The 26,462-nt window shown below is 42.7% G+C and overlaps 1 protein-coding gene across 2 annotated transcripts in view; it reads right to left on the reverse strand.

Moving 5' to 3' along the window:
- luzp1 (leucine zipper protein 1) overlaps nucleotides 1-26,462 on the reverse strand; it is a 47,724-nt gene that overhangs the window by 15,043 nt on the left and 6,219 nt on the right. The window contains exons 2-4 of one of the 2 annotated variants that reach the window (XM_029460371.1): nucleotides 14,740-14,791; nucleotides 2,830-3,169; nucleotides 419-2,696 (exon numbers count right to left, since the gene is read on the reverse strand). In XM_029460371.1, the coding sequence (XP_029316231.1) occupies nucleotides 419-2,696; nucleotides 2,830-2,961 (2,410 nt within the window). In that variant the 5' untranslated portion in view covers nucleotides 2,962-3,169; nucleotides 14,740-14,791. The remainder of the gene's footprint in view (nucleotides 1-418; nucleotides 2,697-2,829; nucleotides 3,170-14,739; nucleotides 14,792-26,462) is intronic. The other variant, XM_029460372.1, reaches the window with a different exon arrangement.

Consider the following 26,462-nt stretch of genomic DNA (forward strand, 5'->3'; position numbering starts at 1 on the left):
GCAATGGCATGACTCTACGGATGGGAATCTCAGTATTAGGCTGGTATTTTATATTATGTCCAAAAACCTGCAAAACTGACATAATGAGACTTCAGGCTCCTGGAGTAATCAATCAAATCAATGTTAGTCTGATAAAACGCTAAAATAAGATGGTGAAAATGAAACAAAAAATTCATCTTTCTGTTCTCAACATTCAAAGAGCTTCGTCCAAAAGCACTTCTGCTTTCAGAAGGCCAACTTTTGCCAAAGGATTCTGGGCTGTCATGAAGTTTTGAGGAGTTCAACTATTTCATTATACCTACTAAACACCTGCATGCTAGCATTGTAACTAAATTGTGCATGTTTAGCGGCCACAGAAGCCTGTGCCATTAAAACCATGACTGCCACCCCTTTATATAAAGTATCATGTGGTACTTACCAATGAGGATGTTACTGGTGGAAGTGTGGCGTTCTTTGATCCCAATGTGTTCACTGGACACACTGCTGCTGCGGCTGCTGGTTCTGGAAGAGCTTGGGTCATTGGGGTAGATGGTTATACTACTGGTCATTTTACTAGTGGTTGTCACCATAGGTTTGGTGGAGATTTTGGGTTTTCCATTTGTAGAAAAAGGTTCCGAAATCATCACTTCCTTCCTGTCAATCTCGACGATCGCCGGCTTGATGACAGCTTTGGACCTCAGCGCCTCACGTGGGCTGCACACTCGCTGAATCTCAATCCCTGACGCAGTATGCGTTGGCCCCTGGTGGCCTCCCTCAGCTAACAGTGTTCTGTTGTGTAGCTCCTCATCAAACGAGCTCCTGGAAGAAGAACCCTCTGAATGAGAGTCATGGACATGGGAGTATCTAGGATATTTGGAGGTTGCAGTCCTACTGCTTACAGTTGAAGTAGTCAGATCAGTTACAGGCTCAGGTTCAGAGGGCCTTGAACCAGTAGATTCTGTTTCGGAGGCAGATGAATGACCCTCTGATCCCTGGTCGCTGGACAGCAGTGGAGGGATTTGGGAGCTGTAGGCTGCGTAGGAGCCATTGGCTTTTGACAGGGTAGAGGCAACAGATGCAGAGACCGATTCCTGAACAAGGTCTGTTGATTCCTGATCCGAGGCAGACACTGTGCGTTTCTCTAAAGCAGAGATACTGTTGATGTTACTGGAATTGTCAGGCACTACATCAGAGTTGTTTGATTCACTATCACTACCTACGTACAATTTTGAAAACTTTTCTACTCTGCTCTTTTTATTCTCCCCGTCCGCCTGTTTGTGCGCTGTCCTCAGTGGCTTCTTGTCATTAGCTGCTGGAGGGTAGCGACTAAGAACAGGCACTTTCTTAATTTCAACAGAGGATGCGCTTACAGAGCTTGGCATGGCTCCTCTCATCTTTTCCTCAGTTCCTCGTCCTGTGTCTCTTATTCCATTATCAGATGAAACCGCAGTAGTTGGAGTTTTGGGTGTCCTTCTACTCTTGTGAGCAGGACTGAGGGCTCTCCTCACAGACTTAGGAGAGCACTCCTCCGAGTGGCTTGGCTCTTTGCTCCGCAGCTTGGTCTCTCTCTTATGTTGAGGAGAGAGCTCCCTGGCCCTATGTTTGGGGGAACTCGGCTCTGAGACAGTTGCAGCACTCCTATATTTGGGCTTCTCTTGTCTGAAACCTCCTTTCACAATAATCTCTTCATTCTCAGCTTTGCCATTCTCCAGGACCTTAGCGGGGATGTTAGTGCTTCCATTACCGTGCTTATCCACATTACTGGTTCCATTTCTTCCAATTCCACCCTTTCCACACAGCTGCGTCCTGAGCTGTTCCACCTGCTCGCTCAGTTGCCGAGCCCGGTTTCGTTCCATCTGGAACTTCTCTTGCAGCTCGCCATTTTTAGACTCCGAGTTCTTTAGATCCCCTTCCACTATCTCCAGCTGTTTAAGGCGGTTCTTCAGCCTCTCTACTTCCTGCGTCAGCTCCTTAACTTTGTTGTCCTCATCCTGCGAGCCTTCAAGACCGCTGTTCTTCTCATTTTCAGATTTGTTCACAAGACCGATGTTGTCATCAGCAAGCTTCAAGTACTCAAGGCTCTTCTTGCGTCCAGCCAGTTTGCTCGTGAGGAGCCCCGTAGATGAAAGCTCATCCTCAATTCGTGACCTCATGAAATCTGCACGACCAGGGTCTGCCGACATAACAAGGCGATTTTTCTGGTGCTCCAATTTTTCTGTCAGCTTCAGAATTATCTTCTCGTCCTCCCTCTGCTTCTCTTGTAGCCTCTTACGCTCACTCATAAAGGTCTGGGTGAATCCTTTGAGTTTCTCAAGCTCCATAGCCAAAGCCTGCTCTGCTCTGTCCAGCTTTGTCTCAGACCCCTCCACCTCCTTCAAACGTGCTTTGAGGGCCTCCAACTCAGACGAGAGCTTCTTGGTCAAGTTCTTTTCCTCATTGAGGCTTAGGCAGAGCTGGCTGCAGTCAGACTTGCTTTTCCCAAAAGCTTCTTCCAGTTTCTCCAGTTCGGCCATCCTCCGTTGTAGACGTTCAATCTCTGCCTTTAGCGCCTGTGTCAGGCTTTCCTCCTCTTCCAGTTTCTCTCTGACTGTGCGGCAGAGATCCTCAGCTTTGCGTACCTCTTCATCCTTACCCTGGATTTTTAGGAGACGTTTCCTCAGGTCTTCCACATCTCCAAGCAAGGATGAGTTGCTGCCTTCTCCCTGGATTACTTTGTCCTATAGAGAAGAGAGAGTTCAACTATTCATTAATCTATTCATTTAGTGTATTTCTAATTCCACCACTTTCCACTCATTGCTTCAGATATGCACACAAAAAACAACAAACTGTCTAAAGTCAACCAGTACTGACCTGCAGGTCAAGCAGCTCATCCTCAGACTTCTGCAGCTTGTTGGTTGCTTCTTCCAGTTCATCCAGTCTTCGGCCAAGACTCTGCAGCTTGTGCTTCAAGTGGCGATGTGTCATGTCTTTATGGTCAGACATGGCTACAAAATTATTTGTGTTATATCAGTTGTGTTTGTGTTGTCAGATTATTTGATGACAATGTTTTGGGAGGTCCACATTTGTGTGGTAGTGTTTATCAAGTCCTTTAGGTTCTTGGGGAAATCCGCTTTTCTCTCGGCGGTCTGTGTCACTGTCACTTTAAGACTTTGAAGTTCTCTCAGTGGTGTTTAGCAGACGAATCTGTCATCTGTAGGAGGGAGAGAAGAAATACCATTTAGTCATCTCTAATTTGTCAATGACAGTCATTTACATTCTCAAAAAGGTAGCTCAGTAAAAGTAAGTGAGGAAAAGGTTTGCACACCCTCTAATTGCTGTGACGCAAACCATAGGACAAGTCTAAAAGAGGTCAAAAGGGTACACAATTGCAAATATAACAAGGAATTATTTCCTCAATCACCATGAAGTTATAGTTGACATTCTTTCATAAATAACAAATAAACACCGACCATTCATCATTATGAGAATCAAGTGTGCATTAAGTGACATAATAAACACACTGCACCTCCATTCCTTTTTGCCACTGAACCACCATGTATTTCACCTTGCCTGTCCTTTAAAGAAGATGGGGGTTGTACTGCTTACATGGGGGTTTCAACATGCCTGCACACATAGCCACACAGACAAACACTTTGTCATCTCCCTGCTGTTCTATCCAACATCGATTTATGCTTGTCTGCTTCTGCTGACAGCAGCATATCTCAATAACACCGGCCTCCTTCACATACCCCAATCACAACACTACACCGTTAATGGTCACATGGGACGGATGGGATGATAAAAGAAAAGTGTTTCACTCTGTGACAGAGACCATTAAGCAGAAATAATCAGACTATGAAGAAATATAATTGCAAATAAGGATATTGAAGCCGTGTTGTCCTTTGCATTTTTAATCAGTACAATTATTGAGAGATTGGATCATCTACAGTACATACATGTATATATTTCTACAGCTATTACAATGTGTTCCTACCCAGCTGTGAGCCCAGCATGGCTCTATGTGATGAGAACAAAGATTATTAGCACACCACATTATGCTTTAATCATTTGTCTCATGCAGGATTCAGGTAGTGTGCTTTCTTAAATCCTATTACTCCCCTTCCCCCGTCATTCTGCTGAGCTTCCCCCACTGACCGCGAGGGAAAATCGACCTGAGGGTAGGACATAACATCTGCACACATCATCACTCATCGACCGGCTCCATGTCTCCTCGTCTACAGTCCCATGTTCAAAGATTGCCTCTCTGATGCTACAAACCACTACATATAAAGACTACTGTAGTTTTCCTTTACATTAAATAACTTCTACTGCTGTAAAAACATCAACCAATGCAGTAAACGTACCCCAATCCTTTTCATGTATGTGCCTACATGGTATACAACAAGGTGTAACTTGGTGTAATTATAGTTTACTCCAGCATAGTTTCATATATTTTCTATCGTTTCATTTGGTGTAAAAAGTCCAAACCACTCTTCCCACAATTCATTAAATGTCTTGTTGAACACAAAGCAAGCCAATAAGCTTTGAAAGTCAATATGGCAACAATTACTTTAAAGAAAAAGCACAATGTGAACTCAAAGCATTTAGCTGTAGCGTTTCAATTATTCTTTACTTTCATGAGGTTTAGTGGTTTGGTAATCTTCTGAGTGTACAAGACTTTGAGGAAATACTGCGAAGTCCATGAACTGAAGAGAGAGTAGGGAAAAAGACAGATGGGGAAAAATGTTGGAGAGAAAACTGCTAGCCTAGCTGTCCACTTGAATGCCAATACACCTTAGTCAATAAAGCCATTTTGGGTTGCATTTTTCTTTTTGCCCAGCTGTGGCTTGTTAAGTGAGTTGTAGACCAATTTTTCTCTGTTGTCTTGAGGTGGTCGCAGTGATCCAGACCTGTACGGACTGATCCTGTTCCAGCAGAGTAAAAATACTATGAAAAATCCTCATGTATCCATTAAAAACAGAATGTGGCTCACTGGCACAAAAAGATTTACAGCTACAGTTCAGTTCTTCATGACAGCTCTTCTCTTCACACTACACTACGCAGCTCAGGGAAAATTGAACCACTGACAAGTTAAGAGAATAACTTTCAAATAAAAGCGCCTCAGGAGAAAAGGTTTATTCCTTGGACACCAAAGCTAGATGGTGATCCTACGGTTCTGAAACATCCTTCATGTTCAGTCTTCATTATTTTGTCTTTAGCACATGTCTGATTATCTTAGGAGTGCGTTTTGGGCTCCTACATGATTTGTGAAATTCAGCAACTCCGAGCGCAGCTCTGGTTGAGCCTCGTCCTGGTTAATAATGGTGTTTCGCTAGGTCCAGCTACTCCTGTCTTGGCAGTCTGCCTTCCTCTCCTTTCATTCTCCCTTTATTTCTTTGCCAGCTTTCTACCTCCCTCCCTCATCTCTCCCCTCCATCTCTCTCAGACACGCACACCAGCACAGCCAAGTGGGCGCTTTAAAGGGCGGCGGTGCGTGCAAAGCGACTCTGGCAAGGACCTGCCTCTGCCAAACCAATCAAAATACCTGATTCACTTATCGCAGAGCCGGGGCCTCATTAGCTACATTCGGGACAAGAGTAGAGAATAAGAAGGATGGTTGGCTCGATGGAAAGGAGGAGAGAAGTAACGAGAAGAAGCAGGGCGGTAGAGGGAAAAAGAAGGGGCGAGAGATTAGAGCAGAAGAAATGATGGAGGAGTGTGGCGTTTAGTCTTAGACCATTCAATTCTTCCATTTAAATCTATGACCCACATAGATAAGTGTTCATGAACCCTAATATTTCTTTGATGTATTATTTATCTTTGAAACTGTGCCACGGAAATCAAAAAAGGTGTGAAGCTGTTTGGCAAAGAATAGGTTTGAAAACGAAGAGAAGGGAGGGAACGGAGGGAGGGAAGTTGATGAGGTACTCTGAACTCAGCTCAACTTGAACAGTTTCATTCCCCTGTTCTGTGCGTTGTTTGACAATTATGGAAAACCTGGAGGGGGGTAGGAGCTGCGAGTCAGGGGAACTGACCCCTTTTACGCAGACACATTCCTAATGACGGACTAACCAGGGCACTGTCAGACCCTCACTCTGCCTTGTCTACTCTTAACCAGGCCACTGACAGACTCTCCCAAGCCTTCTTTCTGCAGAAGCCCATTCCTAACCAGGGCATTGTTGGGTTTCATGGCCAGGGCCCAAGGAGTATTTAAAAATCTTTCTAAAAATGTTACTGTAGTGTACTCTGAGCATCAAATGAATCAGGACAATACAGAGTCCACCAAGACATTTCAGTGAACACATTCCTCTGATTGTCTTCACCATGTACGGCGGTACAGCATCTGTAACTAAACTCACAACCCCATATAAATGAAAGAGAACACAGAAAACAGCTTAAACCTGACTGCAACACTGTACGACTCTGGCACCTTACACTTCCTGAAATCTGGAAAGGAAGTTCCGTTCTTGACCTTTCACACTCCCACTGCCATTGTTACAGGAAGCAGGACACAGAGACTGTTTATCGGCAGCAAGAGTGTATACGTGTAAGGAATGCAACAGCTTCTGCGAGGTGCCACCTTCGGGGAGTGTTACCACTGAAGTTTAAGGTTTTGAATTTCACATTTTAAATGTATAAGCTTTGTTAACTGAAACTTTCTGGGATACTGGAAAGAGAACAAACACACAGGCTAACCACATCTATAAAAAAAACACTAACTGTAACACTTCCCTGCAGGTGCAAGTGTTAAAACTTCAGCACCCATTACTTTCTTTGCCTGTAGCGTGCAACATCATAATGGGTACACCTGCAGGTCTAAACTGATTCTGCTAGTTCGTCCCTTTGATGTAGGTGGCGTAGGTTGGCATGTGTAAAAACTGGTCACATGGGGCGACCCGATAGCGGAGTGGTTAGGGTGCATACCACATGCCCAAAGCAGCGAGTCCACCGTTTGATTCCCAGCTGGCCGGACCGTGTGCTGCGTGTCATTCCCTCTCTCTCTTTCTCCACATTTCCTGACTCTCGCCACCAAATGCCCAAAAAATAATTTTTAGAAAAACAGGTCATACAAGGAACAACTACCCTCCCTGTGGAAAATCTCTAGCCTGCTAAAAGTGAATGTGTGAGTTTGTGAGTGAGTTACACACTTAGGTGTTTCACAACTAAAAAGAGACAATTAAAGACAAGACACATAGAGATGCAATTAGAGACAACGAGTGACGCATGCAAGAGATGGGGGGGGGGGGGGGGAGACAAAGAAACAGGAAAGCAGAGGGGCTTCATTTTGTCTAGGACCAACAATACCAAACGAACCTGGAAGTCAAACTCTGTTGAAAGAGGTTCATACACTCTGCTTGCTCTCTCGCTCACTCACTCACTCACTCACACACACACACCAAGGTTACAATCATACACCATATCATTAGGGCTTTAGCCACTCTCTTCCTGCCTGCCTGTTGCCTTCAGTACATTCTGTTCTCTCCATGAAAGAGAGAAGGAAAGAAAAAAAAAAATCCCCACTCTCTCTCTTTCTTGCACTTGACGTTGGAACTTATGGGTTTGAAACTCTTCTGCCTCATAAACGGTAGTTAATAAAAGGGCCCCAGTCCAATCAAAATGCCTCAACCACATCTTCATGTAGGGGGTTATTGTCAGTTTGCATATGTGTGGAATGTGTGACACAAACTTTGTGTGTGTTTATTTGTGTGTTGTGTGAGGAGGGGCGACTGCAGTGGATGGATGCTGGCGCAGCACGGGAAGCCACAAGATGGTGGAGACCTGATGCTTGGCGTGCATTTTTCAGTTTTTCCAAGAAAGAGAAAACCAGCATCCCATAATGTTCGGTTTGACGTTTCCTGTGCTGTCATGTTCCTTTTTTCTGTTTTTTTTTTTCACCCTTTCAGTTTTGCCCCGCTTCTGGAAAAATGGTGAAGAAATGAAACTCAGTGTTGCATTTCAGTAGACAAATGGATGAGGAACTAAGAACGCGTATTCATAGGGAAAAAATTAAATGGGGTGGGAATATCTACACCGCTTAGATTTTTCCTTAAGATCGGTGAAATGACCACTTAAAAGTGTAAGTATTGAAATGTGGTGAAATAGTGGGTAAACAAAACGTTGCCTCTGGTAGAAGAATAGATTTGTTTATGCGACAGAACATGGAATCTAACCACAATACATCTAGACTGACAAAGCAGAAGCAACATCAATGCTAAGCTATTCTGTAGTGATTATTTCCTTTTACTTTTCTTCCACCAGATATTTCTCTGGTGGAATAAGAGAGAGTGAAAGCAAAATAAAAATGTAGTTTATACATCACAGTTTTGCTCCATTACTCTTGAGGAGCCTGGCTGCCAATGACTGTAAATGCTCAGCATGGACACTTCGCTTCATTTCAGTTAGGATTTCCTGTCATTTGTTAACAGTCTGTTACTCTTAAATTGTGAAATGAGTTCAGTGGCTCCTTATGGTTTTAAATGCAGGGGCTCACAAAGCCTAAATAAAAAGACAGAGAAGGAAGAAAACTGTGAAGTACATTTGTTTGAGTTTTCTGATATTTTAAAGACAACTAATCAATGAATCAAGAAAAACAATCGGCAGATTAATTGTTGATAAAAACATTACAAATAAATAGTACTTTCTAACATATATGGTTATACCTGTAAGTTGCAAATAATGTGGATAATGTGCACGAGCAACCAGTTTGGTACAGGTGCAAGATAAATAAACTTTTATTCATACAATAAAAATGTCACACACAGATGTCCTAAAATGTTATAATAAAAAATATGATTGGCCTACGGGTGTCACGTTTTACCTTATCTCACTTTGTTTTTTGAGATACAGAACAATAGCGCATTGTTATTAAGGTTTACAGTGAGGTCAAACATGAAGCTTAAGATGGAGGCTGTCCTTATGAAAATCATTTATGTGAACATTATGGTTGCTATTAGTTTGAAAGTGTGGCTGGAAAGTGACAGTCCTCTCTCCGGTCTTAGCCCATTAACCCAGGGCTTTTTCTAGGTCTCTCTACCCCTCCCTGTCGCTCTACATCAAGAGTCTTGTTGCTCGGGCTTAAAACCAGCACCCTGCTTACGCGAGAGGGCATGATGAAAAGATGATAGAGGGAAATATGGAGAAGGGAATAAGAAATGCCAGAGAAAGTTGGAAGAAAGGGTAAGAGACATGACAGGGCCAGATAGAGAAGGGAAGAGCCAGAGGACTTACAGCGTCTGACCTGTCAATGGTGGTTCTACACATACTACAGTTTTGGCTTCTCAGTTTATGACCTAATTGCAGATGTAACTTTGAAGAGGTTGAATCAAACTCAAAGCCCTCAGAGCTTCTCGTCTCGGCTCCTGATCTTGATGGCATAACAGTGAATTAGAGCATGTTCTTGATCAAACATCAGCACTACACACAGGATTACATGTGACATTTCAGATTTGCTGCGTCCAAGAAGCAGAGCAAGGGAAGAAAAAAGAAAGAAGAAAAAAACAGCACACGAGAATACTGGTCAGTCAGTTGCTAGCTACGCCTCAGGCAGATATGCAGCCAAGGAGATCTGGAGCAACTTAAATGTAATCAGTTCTGATAGAAACACAGAATATCACACACCAGATGAAAGCTCATCAAAACAGGTCAAAGGTTGCTACACTCGCTACTTCTAGCATCCTTTCAGTACCGTTTGAACACTCGCCAAAAATGGTGCAAAAAACAGTCAAGTCATATGTAGTGCATAAAGTTATTGGCATGGCAGTTGATTCTACGGATTACAGGTCTCCATGGGTCCTACTCTGTTTCTAGTAATCAAGACCGGACCCAGTCGGAATTATTTTCATTCTCATCAGGTTGAGTTGTGTTGCTGCTCGTCTCAGGCCTGTGTGTTAATTAACAAACATTTGTTTTCCTTTATTGATATCCATTTTCCTTGATTAATCGCTTAGTTATAAATATAAAAAAGGTACTGAAAAATGTCTTGTTTGACCTACAGTCCAAAACCCAAATATGTTCATTTTGAAATGAAATAAAACTGAGAAAAGCAGCAAATATTCACAATTGAGAAGCTAAACGTCGGGATGTTTTGGGGAATTTCTGCTTGTAAATGGACTTGAACAATAAAGAATGTATTAAAATAGTTGCAGATTATTTTACTGTTAATTCACTGATTAATTGATCATTTCAGCTCCAGTGTCCAAATGTGTAGTCAGCTCTTTGCAGGAGAAATGTTTTCCAGAATAGTCCATTCTCAGACCATTACTGAAATGTCTAAAACCTTACCAACTACTATTTTTATAAATACTAAAAACATGTAACACTTTCTGAATAAATGTGAGCGCAGGTGCTTCAAACAAACACGTTTGCCGATACTCTCGTTATTGATGTACACAGATTCATGTCCCATGTGATTTGCCGTCAGGTTTCTCTACTATATTTCCAAACTCTCCTCCAGCGTGCCCGCTGCCCTGTGTGTTTGGGGGTCAGAGGTCACCGACACTGTAAACATAAAAAACTGTCGACACGAGGCACTGGGGCAAAACAGGAGTGAGGCCCTGATTAGGAGAGCAGATTGTGTTGTTTTGTACTGCAGCTAAGCCAAACCGAACTGGACCGCGTCACTCTGACTAGAATGTGGGAGAATGGAGCTGTGTTGCTAAATAGTGCGGTTTTCATACACATAACAAAAGCGTCATGGTTACTTTAAAATATGGAGACAATAAAATGTTAATAATCAGAACTTCTCTAACAAATAAATTACTGAAGGATTGCACATACAGCATATGACCAGACTAACATAAATGCACTTAAATCAGTCGTGTTCAGTGAGTAATGAATAAAAGTCATGTGTCCATAAAACAAGATTATTACATTTTAGATTTTTAATAATTTCAGACTTTAAGGCTCAGTAAACCCGACTTCCTTGTGGACTGAAACCACAGGAAGTCCCAGCAGTGAAGTGATAGACAGGAAGACTCCAGAAGGAGACGCAAAGGTCCAACCACACTGTGACATTAATATGAGCTGCGATTAGATAGGACAAAACTTTACACACACACACATACAGACATACAGAGTACACACACACACACACACACACACACACACACAACGATAAACTGCTCCAAAGGAATGCGTGTCGCCGTTTCACACTGATAAGAGAACATGAAAACATCACAACATGATGCCACTTGTCAGATTCAACACTGGGTAACCAACAGTCTCTGTGTGTGTGTGTGTGTGTGTGTGTGTGTGTGTGTGTGTGTGTGTGTGTGTGTGTGTGTGTGTGTGTGTGTGTGAATAGTTATGTGTCAGGCGGAGAAAGAATGAGGCGAGGCAGACAGACAAAAGTTAAGAGCTAAAGAGTGATGAGAACAGAAAATTACAGACGCGTACTACATTCATTACCTCCACTACCTTTTACTATTTGTTTGAGCGTTAGCGGGACGCATCAAAAACATAATGATCTGGTGTAAAGCCAAAGAACAAGTTTTTGGTAGGATCTAGTTCCAGGATGTCTTAACACTGCTAGCGTTGCTCTCTCAAACTACTGCACTTATAGTTTCAAACCCAGATGCTGATTAAAACATTTTCCAACACGTTCTGAGGATTGTGCAGCCTCAGCAAAGATACACACCGACTGCTTCGTAAAACCTGACTTTAGACTCACACTTGTAACGCTACAGTCACAAGATACTGTCCGCAGAGTGTCACTGGCAGACGCACTGAAAATGTGAGAAATTTGACTATACTCCAGGTGCCACAGAGCGTACAAATGCATTATCATGCTCACCAGAGTAGTGAGGTGAGATTTATGGTGAACACGATACCTCACATCCGCTCTTTACATGGTCATCCCAGATGGACCGGGTTAAAGACTGTAAATCAAGCAACGGTCTGTGGCACAGAACGGTGTAGAAATCATGCACAGAATCATATCATGTGATATTGTATTGTGATGGAACTTGTGACACCCCTCAGACCACCACCATGTTATTACTATTCCTTTTTATTTCCCCTGTCAACGTGTGACCCCTAAATATCCCCGCCCGCCCCCCAACACTCCCGTTTCTGCTGCTACATTCCTTCCCTTGCCCTTCATCCCAATTCCCCTGCCTTCCTGCTGCATTTATACGTCCTTGCCACTGTGCCTATAAGAGAGGAGGAGATGACAGTAGATCATCAAACTCTCCGGTGATGATGGATTGGTCAATTTACCGGGCTGGCCCCCTCTGATGGCTGGCGACAACTGCCTACAAAGACTGTCGATTCATAGATACATCAATAGCTCTTAACATACAGCCTTCAACCTTCTGGCCTGCTGCTTTATATCCTGCTCATTCACTGTTTCCCATCCTAGCACAGAGCACAGAGCACACACACACAGTTTGGTTGGCAGAGCTTGGCAGTGCTTCTTCAGCCTGAGCCTTGGCATTAGCTGCCTGCTGCGGCTGAATGGAGACCTCAGTGGCTCTCTGATGAGGAAGAAACAGAGCGCAGAGAGCAGCGAGAGAGAGACAGCGAGAGAGAGAGAGAGAGAGAGAGAGAGAGAGAGAAGTTTAGACGTAGCAAATGTGCAGTGCAAAAGGCATGTAATAATGTAAGGTAAGCATAGAAAGAGAGAGAGAGAGAGAGAGAGAGAGAGAGAGAGAGGAAAAGCAGACAAGGAGGAGAGAGAGCGAGATGAGGGGAGTGACTCCACAGAATGCAGAGCAGGTAGCTGCCAGAGTGGATTACTGCAGCAGGAATGCAGCACAGGCTGCAGGATGGAGGGAGGGAAGAGGAGACGAAAAGAGCAGGAGGTAAAATGATGACGTTGTACATCAGAGGAGAGATACGGAATCATACAGTTATTACAGTGAGTCCCATTACTGTAAACAAACAGAGCAGTATATGTACGCTCAGACGAGAATAAAGCGACTGATAAGATGAGCTGCTTATTACATTCCACATCAAGCATACAAATGTACTCACACGCACTTTAATATGTGCACACATTACAGGGTGACTTGATTTTGAAATATTTTAACATTAAATATCTCTTGGAATGACCTCCAGTGCACAGGAAGGGAGACGGTGCTTGTTTTCAGTAAGTATTAGGCCGTTTGCATGTAGAGCGGCAACGATTACCCTTACTGTACAAGTGGGACGTGCCATTAGTAGCAGGACACGAACATGACAAGCTCCTTTTCCTGTTTTACTGTCGGTTGTAATGGTCTTTGTGAGTTACGGACTATTTAGGATGAATTCAGCTGAAGCAGGATGTGAACTAACATCCGGATTAATAAACGCAAGTAAATGCAGCTAAGTGAAGACGCACAGAACACGCCCTGGACACATATTGACCTTAAACTGTTGTGTGAAGTGACAGCAGAGTAAGACGTGGTAAGACAGTGACACAAACCCTGTCTATGCTGACTAACTTGGACTGATAACAAACACACACACACACACACACACACACACACACACAGCAGCTGCTGTCCCTAAGAGCCGTGTGATTCAGCGCACTGACGCATACTGTATGTTACAGAATATATGCACAGTATGGTAAATGTTTGCCACTCCTGTGCGACTTCAGGCTACATGAAAGGAAGTGTGGCGCCGGTGTTTGTGCCCAACAGGAAACAGACTCACAAAGAGCAGAGGAGGGGCGGAAGAGGCGAGAAGGAGGAGGAGGGGGAGAGGAAGGGAGGAAAAGGTGAGGAAAGGAGGAGGATGAGGAGGAGATGAAGAAGTAGAGAGGTGGAGGGCGAGGGAGAAGGGAGCCAGAGGAAACCTTTGAAATTCAGGACATTATCGATGAATAGCTTTTGTCATGTTCTTTTTAATTTGCCCTTCACATTTTACACAGCATGTACTGTCACTATAAGAAAAGGGACAGCAGGAGATCAATACATTTTGGGAATAATGCGACATTTTGGGAAATGGACTCCTTTTCTTTCTCTCTGTGGGTTAAATAAAAATATCTACACACTCATGTCTGCGTAAGCTATTTCCCCCTGCGGCCGGTCTGACTATCTGTAAAGTTAAAAATAATACTCCTAAAAACAACAGTTTGAGGTTAGGGGGAGTTAGGTGCTGTAAATATTCCTTGGCGAACAACACGGTGACTTCCTGGAGTCTTGTCCTCATATCAAAGTTCCCAGACGAGCAGCGCTAGAACTGGAAATGCTCAGTACAGAAGTACGGCTGTTTTCACATTCTCTTTTTCTGTACGGGTTAAACAAACAAGATACGACATGTGAGCATTAAAAAGGGGAGGGAGGCCTATTTATTTTACTTTGGTAAATGCCAAGCTTGTCGTTTCCCCCCCCCTTTTTTCTAGTCTTTATGTTGAACTAAACTAATCCACACAAACAGAAATGAGAGTGTTATTAATCTTATGAGGTAATCGCCCTCAGGAGAAAAATATATAACCAAACACATTTCCCAAAATGTTGAACTATTCTTTTAAGAGATCAGGACATTTCAGGACACGCAAGTTCTTTTATTTAAATGAAATTTGATGCCTTTCACAGAATCTCAGTGACCCAGAGACACCCCGAATATGTGCAGATACAGGTAAGAGCAGAACTAAATCCACATGGAGCCCCCCGTAGCAGAGTGGTTACAGTGCATGCCATATACCCGTATAACTCTGATGTCCCGGGTTCTGTTCTGGCATTTGGACCTTTGTTGCATGTCATACCCCTCTCTTTCTCTCCCCTATTTATACACTGCCCTCTGTCAAATAAAAAAGGCAGAAAAGCAAAAGAATAAATACAAAAAATAACAACTTACATCTTAAATGCATCCTGTCGCAAGTTAAGCGCCTCTTTGCAAAGTCTCCATCCTGTGGTCAAAAACACACAAGCAGGGCATAAGGTTAGTTAAAGTGGACTTATTGGTGATCATAATATCAAGACACACACACACACACACACACACACACACACACACACACACACACCTATGCCATCTTTCACCATTGTTATGGTTGGCAGTTGGCAAGCGACCCGAGCCTGCGTCTGGGCTGACAATGCAGTCACTGTGGGGAAGATCGTTCACAGTCAAGCTATCGGGCTAAAGAATGAGCGAACTGCTCAGATATGGGACGCATTCGGAAGGCTTTGCAATAGACTCATGCATGAGCAGACAAGCAGTGTTTGGCCACGACAACAGAAGGCCCTATTCAGTTCTCAGGGGAGGCACACAAACACACACACACACACACACGCACCATTATCATAATCATCATCCTCCGAGAAGCTCTCATCTGCACGCACACACACACACACAAACACGAGACTTGGAGCATTCCACTACAGTAGCATTCCATATGTTTGGTTAAGCGCAGAGAATCCAGATTTAAGACTGAAGTCTGGAGTGAATTTAAAGGATGAGAGAGGGAAGTGGAGGGAGAGGAAGAAATGAGGAAAGGGAGGGGGAGGCTGAAGGAGAACGGGAACATTCCTGCGAACTGTAAGCAGCAACAGGACACTCCGAAACATGAACATTACATACATTATACAACATACTACAAAGTCCAAGTGGTGCTCAGAATAATGTATGAATGTGAACATCTACAGTTTCCATTACAACTAAGCAAACTTCATCTGCTGATGGAGACCGAATGAGATGCTTAAAAACTCCATAACAAGCAATGAGGCCTTGCGTTGAAATTGCTTTGTCACCTGTACAATGGGACTTTTGCTAAAAGCAAGGAGGAAGAGGAAATGGGGGGGGGGGGGGGGGGGGGGGGAAACTAAACGAAATCTGTTAACACTAACATCAGAGCAGCTAGAACAAGACTTTAAAGATTGTAAATAAATACAGAAAGACGGTGCTCTCTTGACTAAACACTTCATACTGACACTTCGATCATGTCAGTAGCTACAGATGGACAGACGCAACCAGTCTTTTAGTCGCTACATGCCACTCTCAACTCCTCTCTGTGTCATCCTTTCCCGTTTGTTCCCACACATCCTTTCTTTACAGGAAGGAGACAGCGCTCATCTCGGTCTTGTTAGATTCATGAGGGCAGCGGCAAAACACCGACACAGGTTTTGCTGAATCATCGGACGTTCTCACGCTACACATGAAACCTTCGCTGCAAACCAAACGTGTAATTCCTCTGAGTGCGAAGCCAGCGTTTTTGTGTACTGTGTGATAAACACTCGTTTGAATGAAAATATGTGATTTTACAAATTACATTCGACACATTCTTAGCATTTCAGAAGACGCCAAATACCCTGGTGACCCGAGACCACATGTTTGTCTGTGTTTGTATGTGTTGTTGGGTCGTGAGCGTGTGTGTGTGTGTGTGTGTGTGTGTGTAGGGGGGGGTCTGAGCTATTCATTCAGACAGTTAGCCAACCCGTAACCAAGCGAGACTGAAAACAGCTGTCTCCTTCTCATCCATCGCTCCCACTCGCTTCCCTCACGCACACAGCATGTCAGGCTGGGGAGGATTCATTACGTTACTCAGCAGAATAAACTGAAACAGTGTGAGGTGGCACTTCCTCCAGGGTCCGCATCCGTCTCTGAACAAGCAGCCGTCAGCTCACCTAACAGTTGTCACACTTACATACATTTATGCGTCATGAACACAACTTATAGAGTACTTGTCGTCATTATAGCATATTGTCCAGTGTTTTTATGCATCAACATTTGGCAAATGTATCGTGTCCGGTCAACACACAAATCAGTACACTCTGCATTCAATATGTGAAACTATCTGTTAAAACACATCAACAATCACCAAGATACATTTCTGTATATTTATTGATCTAGGTGTATTTCTTGTCCTGGCCCACAATTAATGTCCGGTCAGTGTGCTAATAATATCATAAAGCAATCTTTCTGGTCTGAAACTACAAACTCAGATGTGTTAACGCAGCACAAATAACCTTCTCCTCCCTTTTCATGCTGCATAAACTTTTTATCGTGTTGCGATTATCTTGGAGCACGGCTTTATCCCACATAATAAAAAGGTAGTTGATAAGCTATCAGTGTATGCTTTTTGAGCACTTGCTACACTTTCCAAACAAATACATGTGAGGCCACACACACACACACACACACACACACACACACACCTACACACACACACAGTCCGATTGCAAGAGATGCTTTATGTGAAAGATACTCCAATTTAAAATTTGGGCAGGTACACCTTCTCATTTAATAATTATATTATTATTATTATTATTATTATTATTATACACATGTTTTGAACAGCCAACCTCCAACATATTGCTTCACTCAAATATAAGTGGCACAGAAGATGTTACATTCACCAATGTTTCCAAGGAGGAGAAACTCTGTACGTGTCCATTAGGTGGTCTTAATGGCAAAATGGATGCATTCAAATGCAGCGTAAAAATAAAAAAATGAAAAAAAGAGGACAGTAGGAACCATGGCGGGTAAAACAAGAGGGGAAACGATGGAGAATGAAAGAACGGGGAAGAGAGAGATCATGTTCAATTTCCTCCTCTGGAGAACATTTCAAGGCCTGAAACTCCATCCTGGGTTCCACTGGCCAGGCGGGCCTCGTTTGCATGTGAGCCCATTTCCTGTGTGTGATTAGCAGAAGGGAGAGTGTGTATATGTAGTGTGTGTCTGTGTGAGAGTGTGCACGCACTGGGGGTTGCAGTTCAGAGAGGTCTGGGGTTGTTTTGTCTGCTCGGAGAGGAAAGGAATGCCCAAATCAAACACAGTGAACAGGATGCCTAGAGAGAGCGAGAGCGAGAGAGCGAGGGACAAGGGGAAAAAGACAGAGAGGCAGAAAGAGTAAGCAGATACACAGTGAGGAGAAAGACAGGAAGCAGAGATCCAGAAAGTAGCAGACAGAAGGAGCTAACAAAAGAAAGGAGGAGGGAACACCAGAGAAGAATAGAGTGAGGGATTGATTTTTCATTCGCTGCCAGTGAAGACTGCGAACAGCATTCCTCCTGCTGCTGCTATTTGCATTCCAGCTCAGTGGCAAGGTGGAGTAAGAATTTGTCTACACGCTGATGAGCTGTCAAAGGGAAAACCATCTACCTCTTTAACTTCACCGTGAACCTGCAGAACCCGTCCTAAAATCTAATGACTTTCAGCCCTGCCTGTTCCACAAATAAATGCTGAGGCTTTCACACACACTACTGCCGACTTCACAGAGAGATCAGTATCGACCATTTTTCATTTATACTAACCTGTAATATGACAACTAGCAACGTCAAAGAAACCCTTAACAAACACCTGGCATGTAAACTAGGTAAAATGTCAGGAGTTTTTTTTTTTTAAAGGTCAAATGTTTGAACAAATAAGACTTAGGCAGGACTGCCTGTCAAAGAAATCTAACAAAGGGGATGTTAAAGCATGTTGAAAGACACAAAGAGTTAGTTTCTTCTTATCTTATCTCAAGGTGACTTTGCTGGCAAGAGGTTTTTTTTTGTTGAGGATGCTAACTGAATCCTTTCTGACCACAAAGATTAAGTCTTAGTGTTTCATTAGAACGTTTGATACAGATATTTATACACACCAGGGCTGTAACTAATGATTTAAAATTCCAACAACTGTTGGAACGTGGGGAATAAATTATAATATTTGTTTTAATAACCTGTTAGAATTCAAAGTAAGTAAAACAGACCACACACTTAACTACCTGTAAAGATTTGTGCATTGTGGTTCTTGAAACAGCATCTAGACCTCTAATTAACTATAGACTCATAACCCTGGTATTTCTAAAGATCCTGGCTACGGCCCTGTACAGACCGTATACACCTAAAAAAAAAAAAAGAAAAAGAAAAGAAACTCTTCCTTGTGTTTTGTGTGCACAAGCTGGACCCTGCCAATGCAGAAGTGATAGGCCGCTATTGTTTCCTTTTAAGGTCAATTATGTCTCAGAAGCTTGGCATGGCTGGGAGTGTAAGATGCATCTGGCTGGCAGGAGAGAAGAAACACTCATTTAAACTGCATTCTTCTGTTCAGTCCACACCTAGAGTGAGACAGAGGAAAGGAGGCAGAGAAAGAGAGAGTATTTAAGACAAGTAGGGATGAGGGAGGCAACTGGAGGTTGAATTGCAAAAGATTTGTAGAGGTTTAGAGAGAGGGAAAAAAAATGTATGACTAGAGGGTGAAAACGAGGAGGTAAAGACTACAGCGAGTTTGTCCAAGTGGGTGGGCGAGAGTCACTCTTTGCCACGGGCTCTGCTGTACCCTTGTTTGCTCAAGCGGTGAAAACACACCACCGCATGTGGTAGGCCTGTTTGTCAAGCCTTCAAGAGGAGGATATACACACATACAGTAAATACATACATACAAGTCAACCCAAGTGGAAACTTCTCACAGGGTGACAAACCATGTTGTGTAAATCATCCCATGGCCCCAAGTTTTCTGCACCCACTCACTGTATGTTACTCTGAATAAAGACATCAACTAAATGTCAAAAATGCAATGTTTAAATATTGCTGAAGAGGGAAGAAGAGGGAAGGTGGGCACGGATGGCCAAGACCGGCTTAGCTTCACAAATAAACCCAGACGCTGGGAGAAAGAGAAGGAGCCGGCTGAAGGTTGGATCATAAAATATGCCTGGTACTCCACAATGTTCCACAGTGCACAAATGAGCCACTCAGGGACTTGAGAGTGTTATGGGATTCATGTGAGGCTCCTGTGTCTGAATGTGTCCACATGCACACACACATATGTACTCACACAAACAACGGGCATTCAATGCTGCAAAAGTAAAAAATAAATAAAATAGAATTGTGTTATTCAATAATAATAAAATGAAATGTAAAAATTCAACCAAAAAGATAAATAAAAAAAATTAAAATACTATACAGTTATTACGAACTATAGTTAACCAAATGTTAGGTGACTTTTAGCCTTAAAATGACGCACAGAGAGATAAAAAGAAAAGAAGTGCCGGGCTGATTAAGGGACCACCAGAGGAGAGCCAATGACTCGCTCATAGTCTGAGTCGCTGTGTGTGTTTGTCTGCTTCACTCTAAGCAAATTGGGGAGTACGGTATGTGTGTGTTATCACTGTGAGTGATCCAATGTGTTTGTTAGTACAGACATGTTCCAGTGACTGAGGCTATTTTAAACTCGACAAGACCAAATGCTGATTCGATTAGTCAGTTAATTAAATTGAGCAAAAGTTATGTTTGCGGGTTCTCAAATGTAAAAATCTAATAACATTACATTGTAATAAATAACATTAATAAAATGCTTTTTATACTTAATTTGTTACTTTTTCAAACAGGGATGACCATTTCACTTTTTATTTTGTTTAATAAACAATTAAAATCGAGACAATAATTGGCAGATAAATTGCTAAGGACAATAAGTGTTTGTTGCAGCCCCTAATTTGAAGACATAACCTTGAGCTCTGGAAAATTGAGGCCACTGTTTCACTATTTTCAGACATTTATTCAAGTAAACAATTAAAATCAACAAGACAATCAAATGAATCAATTAAAAATAATCATTAATGGAGCATCCTTGCCTTTGTTGCAGGTCATACTCCTTTATCTCTCCCCTTGTTTCCTGTCCGTCTCTATACTATCAGTTGTCCAACAAAAGTGAAAACAAAATTTAATACAAATTGTTAAGTGCAGCTATAATCAGCCAAACTTCTTCTTCTCCTTCTACTACAAAAACATTGGACATGAAAGGGTTTCACGCACGTCTCTCAAAGTAAAAGCTGCACTTTAAACCAGTCTATTTTTATGGCCTCGCCGTGGCTCGCATTGTGATGCTTCACTTCCCCTGGTCAGGACAACTAGCATGAGAAGGAGCTCCAAAGAGCAATGTTGGCATGGAGGGGAAAACCAGCCAACCCAGCCCTCAGCTGCCCTTTAAAAAAAAGGCACAATTCTCCTCCAAAATAAAACCAAAGCAGAGAAGAAGAGGGGGAAAAGGGGGACAGAGGAGGGGAAAGAGAGGCTGGAAATAGCCTAGCAGTCGGGGTCTGCATGCATCAGCACCACAATGATGAAAGCTCCTAAAACCAGACTTGCTAATGGATGGATGGATGGATGGATGGATGGAGGAACTAAGGGAGGGATGTCTGTGGGAAAGAAGAAAAACATCTTACTAGTTTAAAATAAGGGCGGGTGAGAACAAAGGAGGGAATTTAGGAAAGCAGATAAAAGGTCATGTGCTTAAAACAAAAAGTTCTGACAAGCTGTTTAAAGTTCATTAGATTTAACAACATACTGCAGACCAGTCTACAAAGTGAATAAGTAAAACAAAAAAAGGGAACAGAAAAATCAAGTTGAGTAGAAACAAAAAGACAAAACAGCCGAGGACGAGAGAAACTGAGGAGGGGGGGGGGGGGGAGTGAAAAATCGTCAGGTTGCCATGGCGTCTGAACATTCCTCTCTCTGAGAACATGTATATTTTCTGATCACAAGAAAAATAATCTGCGGGAGGAATTTTATTTTGAGAGCCGCCTTGGAGATCCAAGGATTAGAGCAGGTCAGACAGGAGTGTGTGAGAGCGAGTGTGTGTGTGTGTGTGTGTGTGTGTGTGTGTGTGTGTGTGTGTGTGTATATCCCTCATACAGTTAAGGTTGTGCCTCACCAGACTGATCATTTGCATGTGAGGATCCAAAGTCACGTATGATCAAATTAACAAAACACACACCCACATTCACAAAGCTAGAATATACAGCATAGTGAATTTATGAAGGCCACTCTTGAGCATGTTGACACAGGTATCACTCGTCCAAAGTCCATATTTCTTTTCCTTCACGTCTCAGTCTGTTCCTCTGTTTTTAATTGCTAATTCCTTCTGTTGACGTTCACTAAGTGACACATTATATCTCGTTTGTGAAATCAGTACAAAAACGATCCTTTTTAACAGAGGGGTTATGTGTCCAGTAACTTTCTGGAGCCTCTGCTGGTTGTCTGGCAACTGGACAGAGACATGAAAGAAGGACGCATTTCTTTTTTCTACTCAAATATTTCACATTTTATATCATGTTCATTCAGGCAGTCAACAACTATTTGTGAGCCTCACTAAGAGTACAAATAGGTGACAAATGAAAAGGGAAAACACAACGGATGTATTGCTCCTTGGCAAAGATCGGGAATCACCAATTGGTGGACCGAGTGACATCCCATCAGAACCTGTGACCAATTATGCTAATTAGTGCAAATAAATAATGAGCTTCACGGCCTCTTTTTATCTTATTCACAAGATTCTGTCTTGTTTTCTTTTACTTGAAATGAAGGCCTTACATTCATTGTGCCAGGACTTCTTTTATTTATGGTAAATGTGTTGTTTTCATACAGTTCAATGCGTCTGCACATGAAAAATATACTACTTTGGAAATTGACAATAAATGTTGTTGAAATTATGTAGAAAATGCATTTTGTTGATTTTATTTTATAGATGCAGGGGTAGGCTATAGGATGCAATTTAAATATCAGGAGGTTTGGATCTTTGCAGGGAGGACATTTTATTTGTAACCAATTTTAATTTTAATTGAACACCCCTGGCATAGATCCTACAAGTCTGTGCAGCTCTACTTGAGGGGTGAGCACCACTCTTCTAAAAGAGTTTTGATGGTGGTGGTGTACAGTTTTGTCAAAAACATTAATCTCCTGCAGGTGTTTAGTTGGGTTGAGATCTAAAATGACTCGCATCCTTTTCTTACTCAAACACATCCTGTAAGCATCTGAAGTTGTTCCGCACTCATTTATTCTGGTTTCTCCTTTAATTTGTCTCAGTTGTGGTGGTTCCCTAATCCACATTTCCCAACTAAGATCAAAACATAAAGAGACATCAGACGCATCAAAAGCACAAGACAGACAGCAGGCGCATTTGATGTCGTCTCTCTGGGCCTCACCCAGAAACAGCAGCACCAAAGTCAGGACAATAAGCACCCACCAAGTAGAAGTATTTAATGTTTAATTCTCCGAGTTTTCTCTGTTATCAATTTACTTTAGTGTCATTTTGATTGGAGACAGTGAATTGGAAAACAAAAAGGGAAGTGTTTTGCTTGTTTTAGAAACAAAATAATTTAACATACAAGTTTTGGCCGGTTAGGAATACATCTGTACACTCTGGCTCAGGACCTCACAATGAACCCGACCTCTGTTAAGCACGGGACTGGTACCGCCGCAGTGAACTCCTGCCAACCGCTGTCATGTCAGTCAGTATTCATCCGACTGCAAATAACAGACTAAAACATCATAAATTCTAGGGGAGAGAAGCAGTGCCTATAATGCCACGGAAGAGAGGTTGAAAGACACACATTACAGCTCTCTGCATATAAACACTAATTAAATTGTAGCGATGGTACCCAAGACACACAAACCCTGCTGCTGGGTGAAGGACGTCGGTTCAACATTTAGCCATTTATGGATATTATTGACGTGGTGGGTTAGACATCTGTCAGTGTGGAGGTGGCAAGAGGTGGTGTTTTTGTATCTTTTTACCACCTGTGTAGGTGGCTTTTATTTTATTTTTGCCATGTGTATTCTGCACCATCTTGCACAACCAGCATCACAAGACTGATGGGAAGTAGAGCGTGTTGCTCACCTTTCTTCCCCTTGATCATTGTCTGTCTGGCTGCTCAGCCCGATCTCTAGGAAGAAGAATGCATCTTGAACCAGACTGGAATGGCTCCTGAAATATGCCAAATATGCCCCTGACCCCCCTCCCTTCCTGAAGACGTAGGCCTGCTTGCTAGCCCACCCTCCTTCCCTTCTAGCCCCCCCCAACCCACAGCATTCCTGTGCTGTACGCAGCACCGAATGCACACATACTTACAATCACAGATGACCCACTCGCATAGAAAATGTTAAGGACATTAATAACACAAGTTTCCACCCAGCTGACCCAGACGTGCCTTTTAAGGGTAGGCGGTTCACATTTCTCTTTTCATTAACTTCCAAAAATACTTCTGGACCAGGCGGGTGAAGGGGGAGTGACAGGGTCTCCTCTTTAGTAAGGCGAAAAAGAGAAGGAGAGAGTCAGCGAGACATGATAACAATCGGAAGGAGCAAGGGGAAATATTGGCCGGCAGAGGAGGAGAACACCTAAAAAAAAATAGAGGAATTTACAAGCAATGTCTTAACTTTAGCTCTCCCCAGTTAAAATGTCCCAGTCTCTCCCCTCCCTCCCTCTCTGTGTGCCTCCTACATGCTTTTGAAGTCTGTTCCTTTGCACTTCTTTCCTCTTTTCTTCCAGGATCATCGAGGAAGCCATTTTTGGAGGAGCCTGTACTGTGTAGGAACAAAACAGGCGCGCAGGGGAGCTTCTGTAAAACAACTTATTGGAGGCTGAAATATCCAACCTAATCCAACACAGCAACCGGTTGGAAAAAATAAAGCCAAGAGGAAAATTGTGTTTCAGGTCAACCTGAAAGGATGTAAAACTCAAACACAGTAGCAGAGGGACTCACATTAGTAATCATTGTGGTCCAAACTCCAGCCATGCGGGGCAGCTGACCTGGCCGGGCCACCGATTACACATTAGAGGACTTATAACCTGCAGGTATCAGGGTATATCTAACCGCCACAAACACATTCTTGGCAGGAGTGTTTTTCTAAATAACTCAGCACGGATGGGCAGGGGGTGTGAGAGAAAGACCCTGTCAATTCAAATGCAAGAGCCTCAAAATCATTGAAATCTATCGTGATAACAATGTTTACGTCTGTGATAAGCTGCAATGAGACATGAGAAACCTTTAGAGTAAAGTCTGAAGAATAAAGTCACTGATTCACAGGTAGCTTTAACCTAGATTAAAGTTCAACTGGAAGCAGTGGCAACAATAGAATCAAGTGGGACCATCGTCATAAACACATGAACCAGTAGCACCAATAATAAATGACATTCTGGTACAGCATCTATGGACTCAACGGTAAGTGTATCTCGCTCTGCTCCTGTGCGATAAGGAAACAGTGGACGGTTGGGAAGCCCAAATCAAGACCAGATGATGATTTCCCCCCCCCTCTCTTCAGTTACCAAAGCTTTAGAACCATCACATGGTCAACAGCAGGGCAGCTGCCTGGCTTTGAGGGCTGTAGGGGAGCGATGAGTGTTCATGAATTAAAATTCCTGAAATATGGCACTTGGAGGCAGCTAGGAAGCTGGTACAGGTCTGACTTACATCCAACTATTAACTGCTGAGAAATAGTGATACGGGAGCATAAAAGACATCTGTTTTGAGCCAGTAGCCTTTAGAGTCGGTCTAGTATTAGAGCCAGTTTTATCATTTTACATTAAAAAGATGATTTGCATTTGTTATTAAGATTCTACTAACGCTCACGGTTTTGTGTTTTTAACTTCTCTAATAATTTACAGAGCCCAAGGTAAGTTTAGCCACTGAAAGGTCATACACATGCTGTCATGCTATCCTCTTCTCTTGGTCGACTGGTTTTCAGCTACAGGGCGAAATGATAAGGACGATTATTGCTTTGCATTGAGCTGTGAGGATTTCTTCATAATGACAAAGGAAAGGCGAGTCCGTATGCAACAATGTCCGTCTGCAGCTCGTCACAGATAAAATGGAAATGTGTCATTCAGATGGAGCAGTACTGAGGCAGCAGAGGTCTGGGTAAAATGCATCAGTAGCCAAAGTCTCCTCAAACTTGATGACTCATTATGTTCAGCTTCGATACAAACAATTTGGGAATCTCCAAGTGTACAAAGTTGATCATTCAACTACAGCCACATTTGCTTTAAAAGAAATCCTATTTCATAACCACTCCACTCGCTCATGTAAGACGTTCGATAACCACAGTAACTCAATAACAGGTCAGCAAATGCCAGAGATGTCAGTTTGGCTGCCTGAATAAACAAGAGTCTTGGTTACACAGTCTCGCTGAAGATTATGAAACAAATAACAAAATACAAGAAAAGATACTATTTACAGACGAGAGGTTGTGAGGTGGAGTATCAGTAAAACACTGTAGAAATGTAACTATATTATTCTTTTATTGGTTCCTTTTGTGTTCAGTTTAACGTTCAATAAAAGAATATTGGAAATATTTCCCTTTCATTTATTTTTATTCAACAAGCAATTTGTTGCATGTAAGCAGTATACTGAAAGTAAGGCAGAACTGAGTACACTTTAATATCTGTTTATTTATCGCTAGCCAGATTGTTATCGCGATATTCAACAACGTTATCGCGTATTTTCCTCATATGGTGCAGACCTATTAAACACTAAGGCATACTAGGCCTGAAACTTCACTTGCATCAAATATCAGACATATTGATAAATTACAATAATTTAAACAACCAGATTATAACAACAGGTAAAAGGTCAAGTGATTACGTTACTCAACTGATATCTTTCACCACCCGTTCTGATCAATGCTGTGTTACCATGGATATCAGCTGCTGTGACACAATGCAGTCACGTGCTGGAGCAGATCTCTGATGAAACTGTTGGTTCACAGTCACCTGTGTGTTGGTGAGGCCTCCGTGAGCGACCACGCCACCACAGGACAGAAAGCCCGCCAGAGCAGCTGGTAATGAGGAGGCTGTTTGGCACGAGGACTAACAAGGGGGATTCATTC

Source organism: Cottoperca gobio, chromosome 22 (assembly GCF_900634415.1).
Source record: "Cottoperca gobio chromosome 22, fCotGob3.1, whole genome shotgun sequence".
In the NCBI taxonomy this organism is placed as follows: Eukaryota; Metazoa; Chordata; class Actinopteri; order Perciformes; family Bovichtidae; genus Cottoperca; species Cottoperca gobio.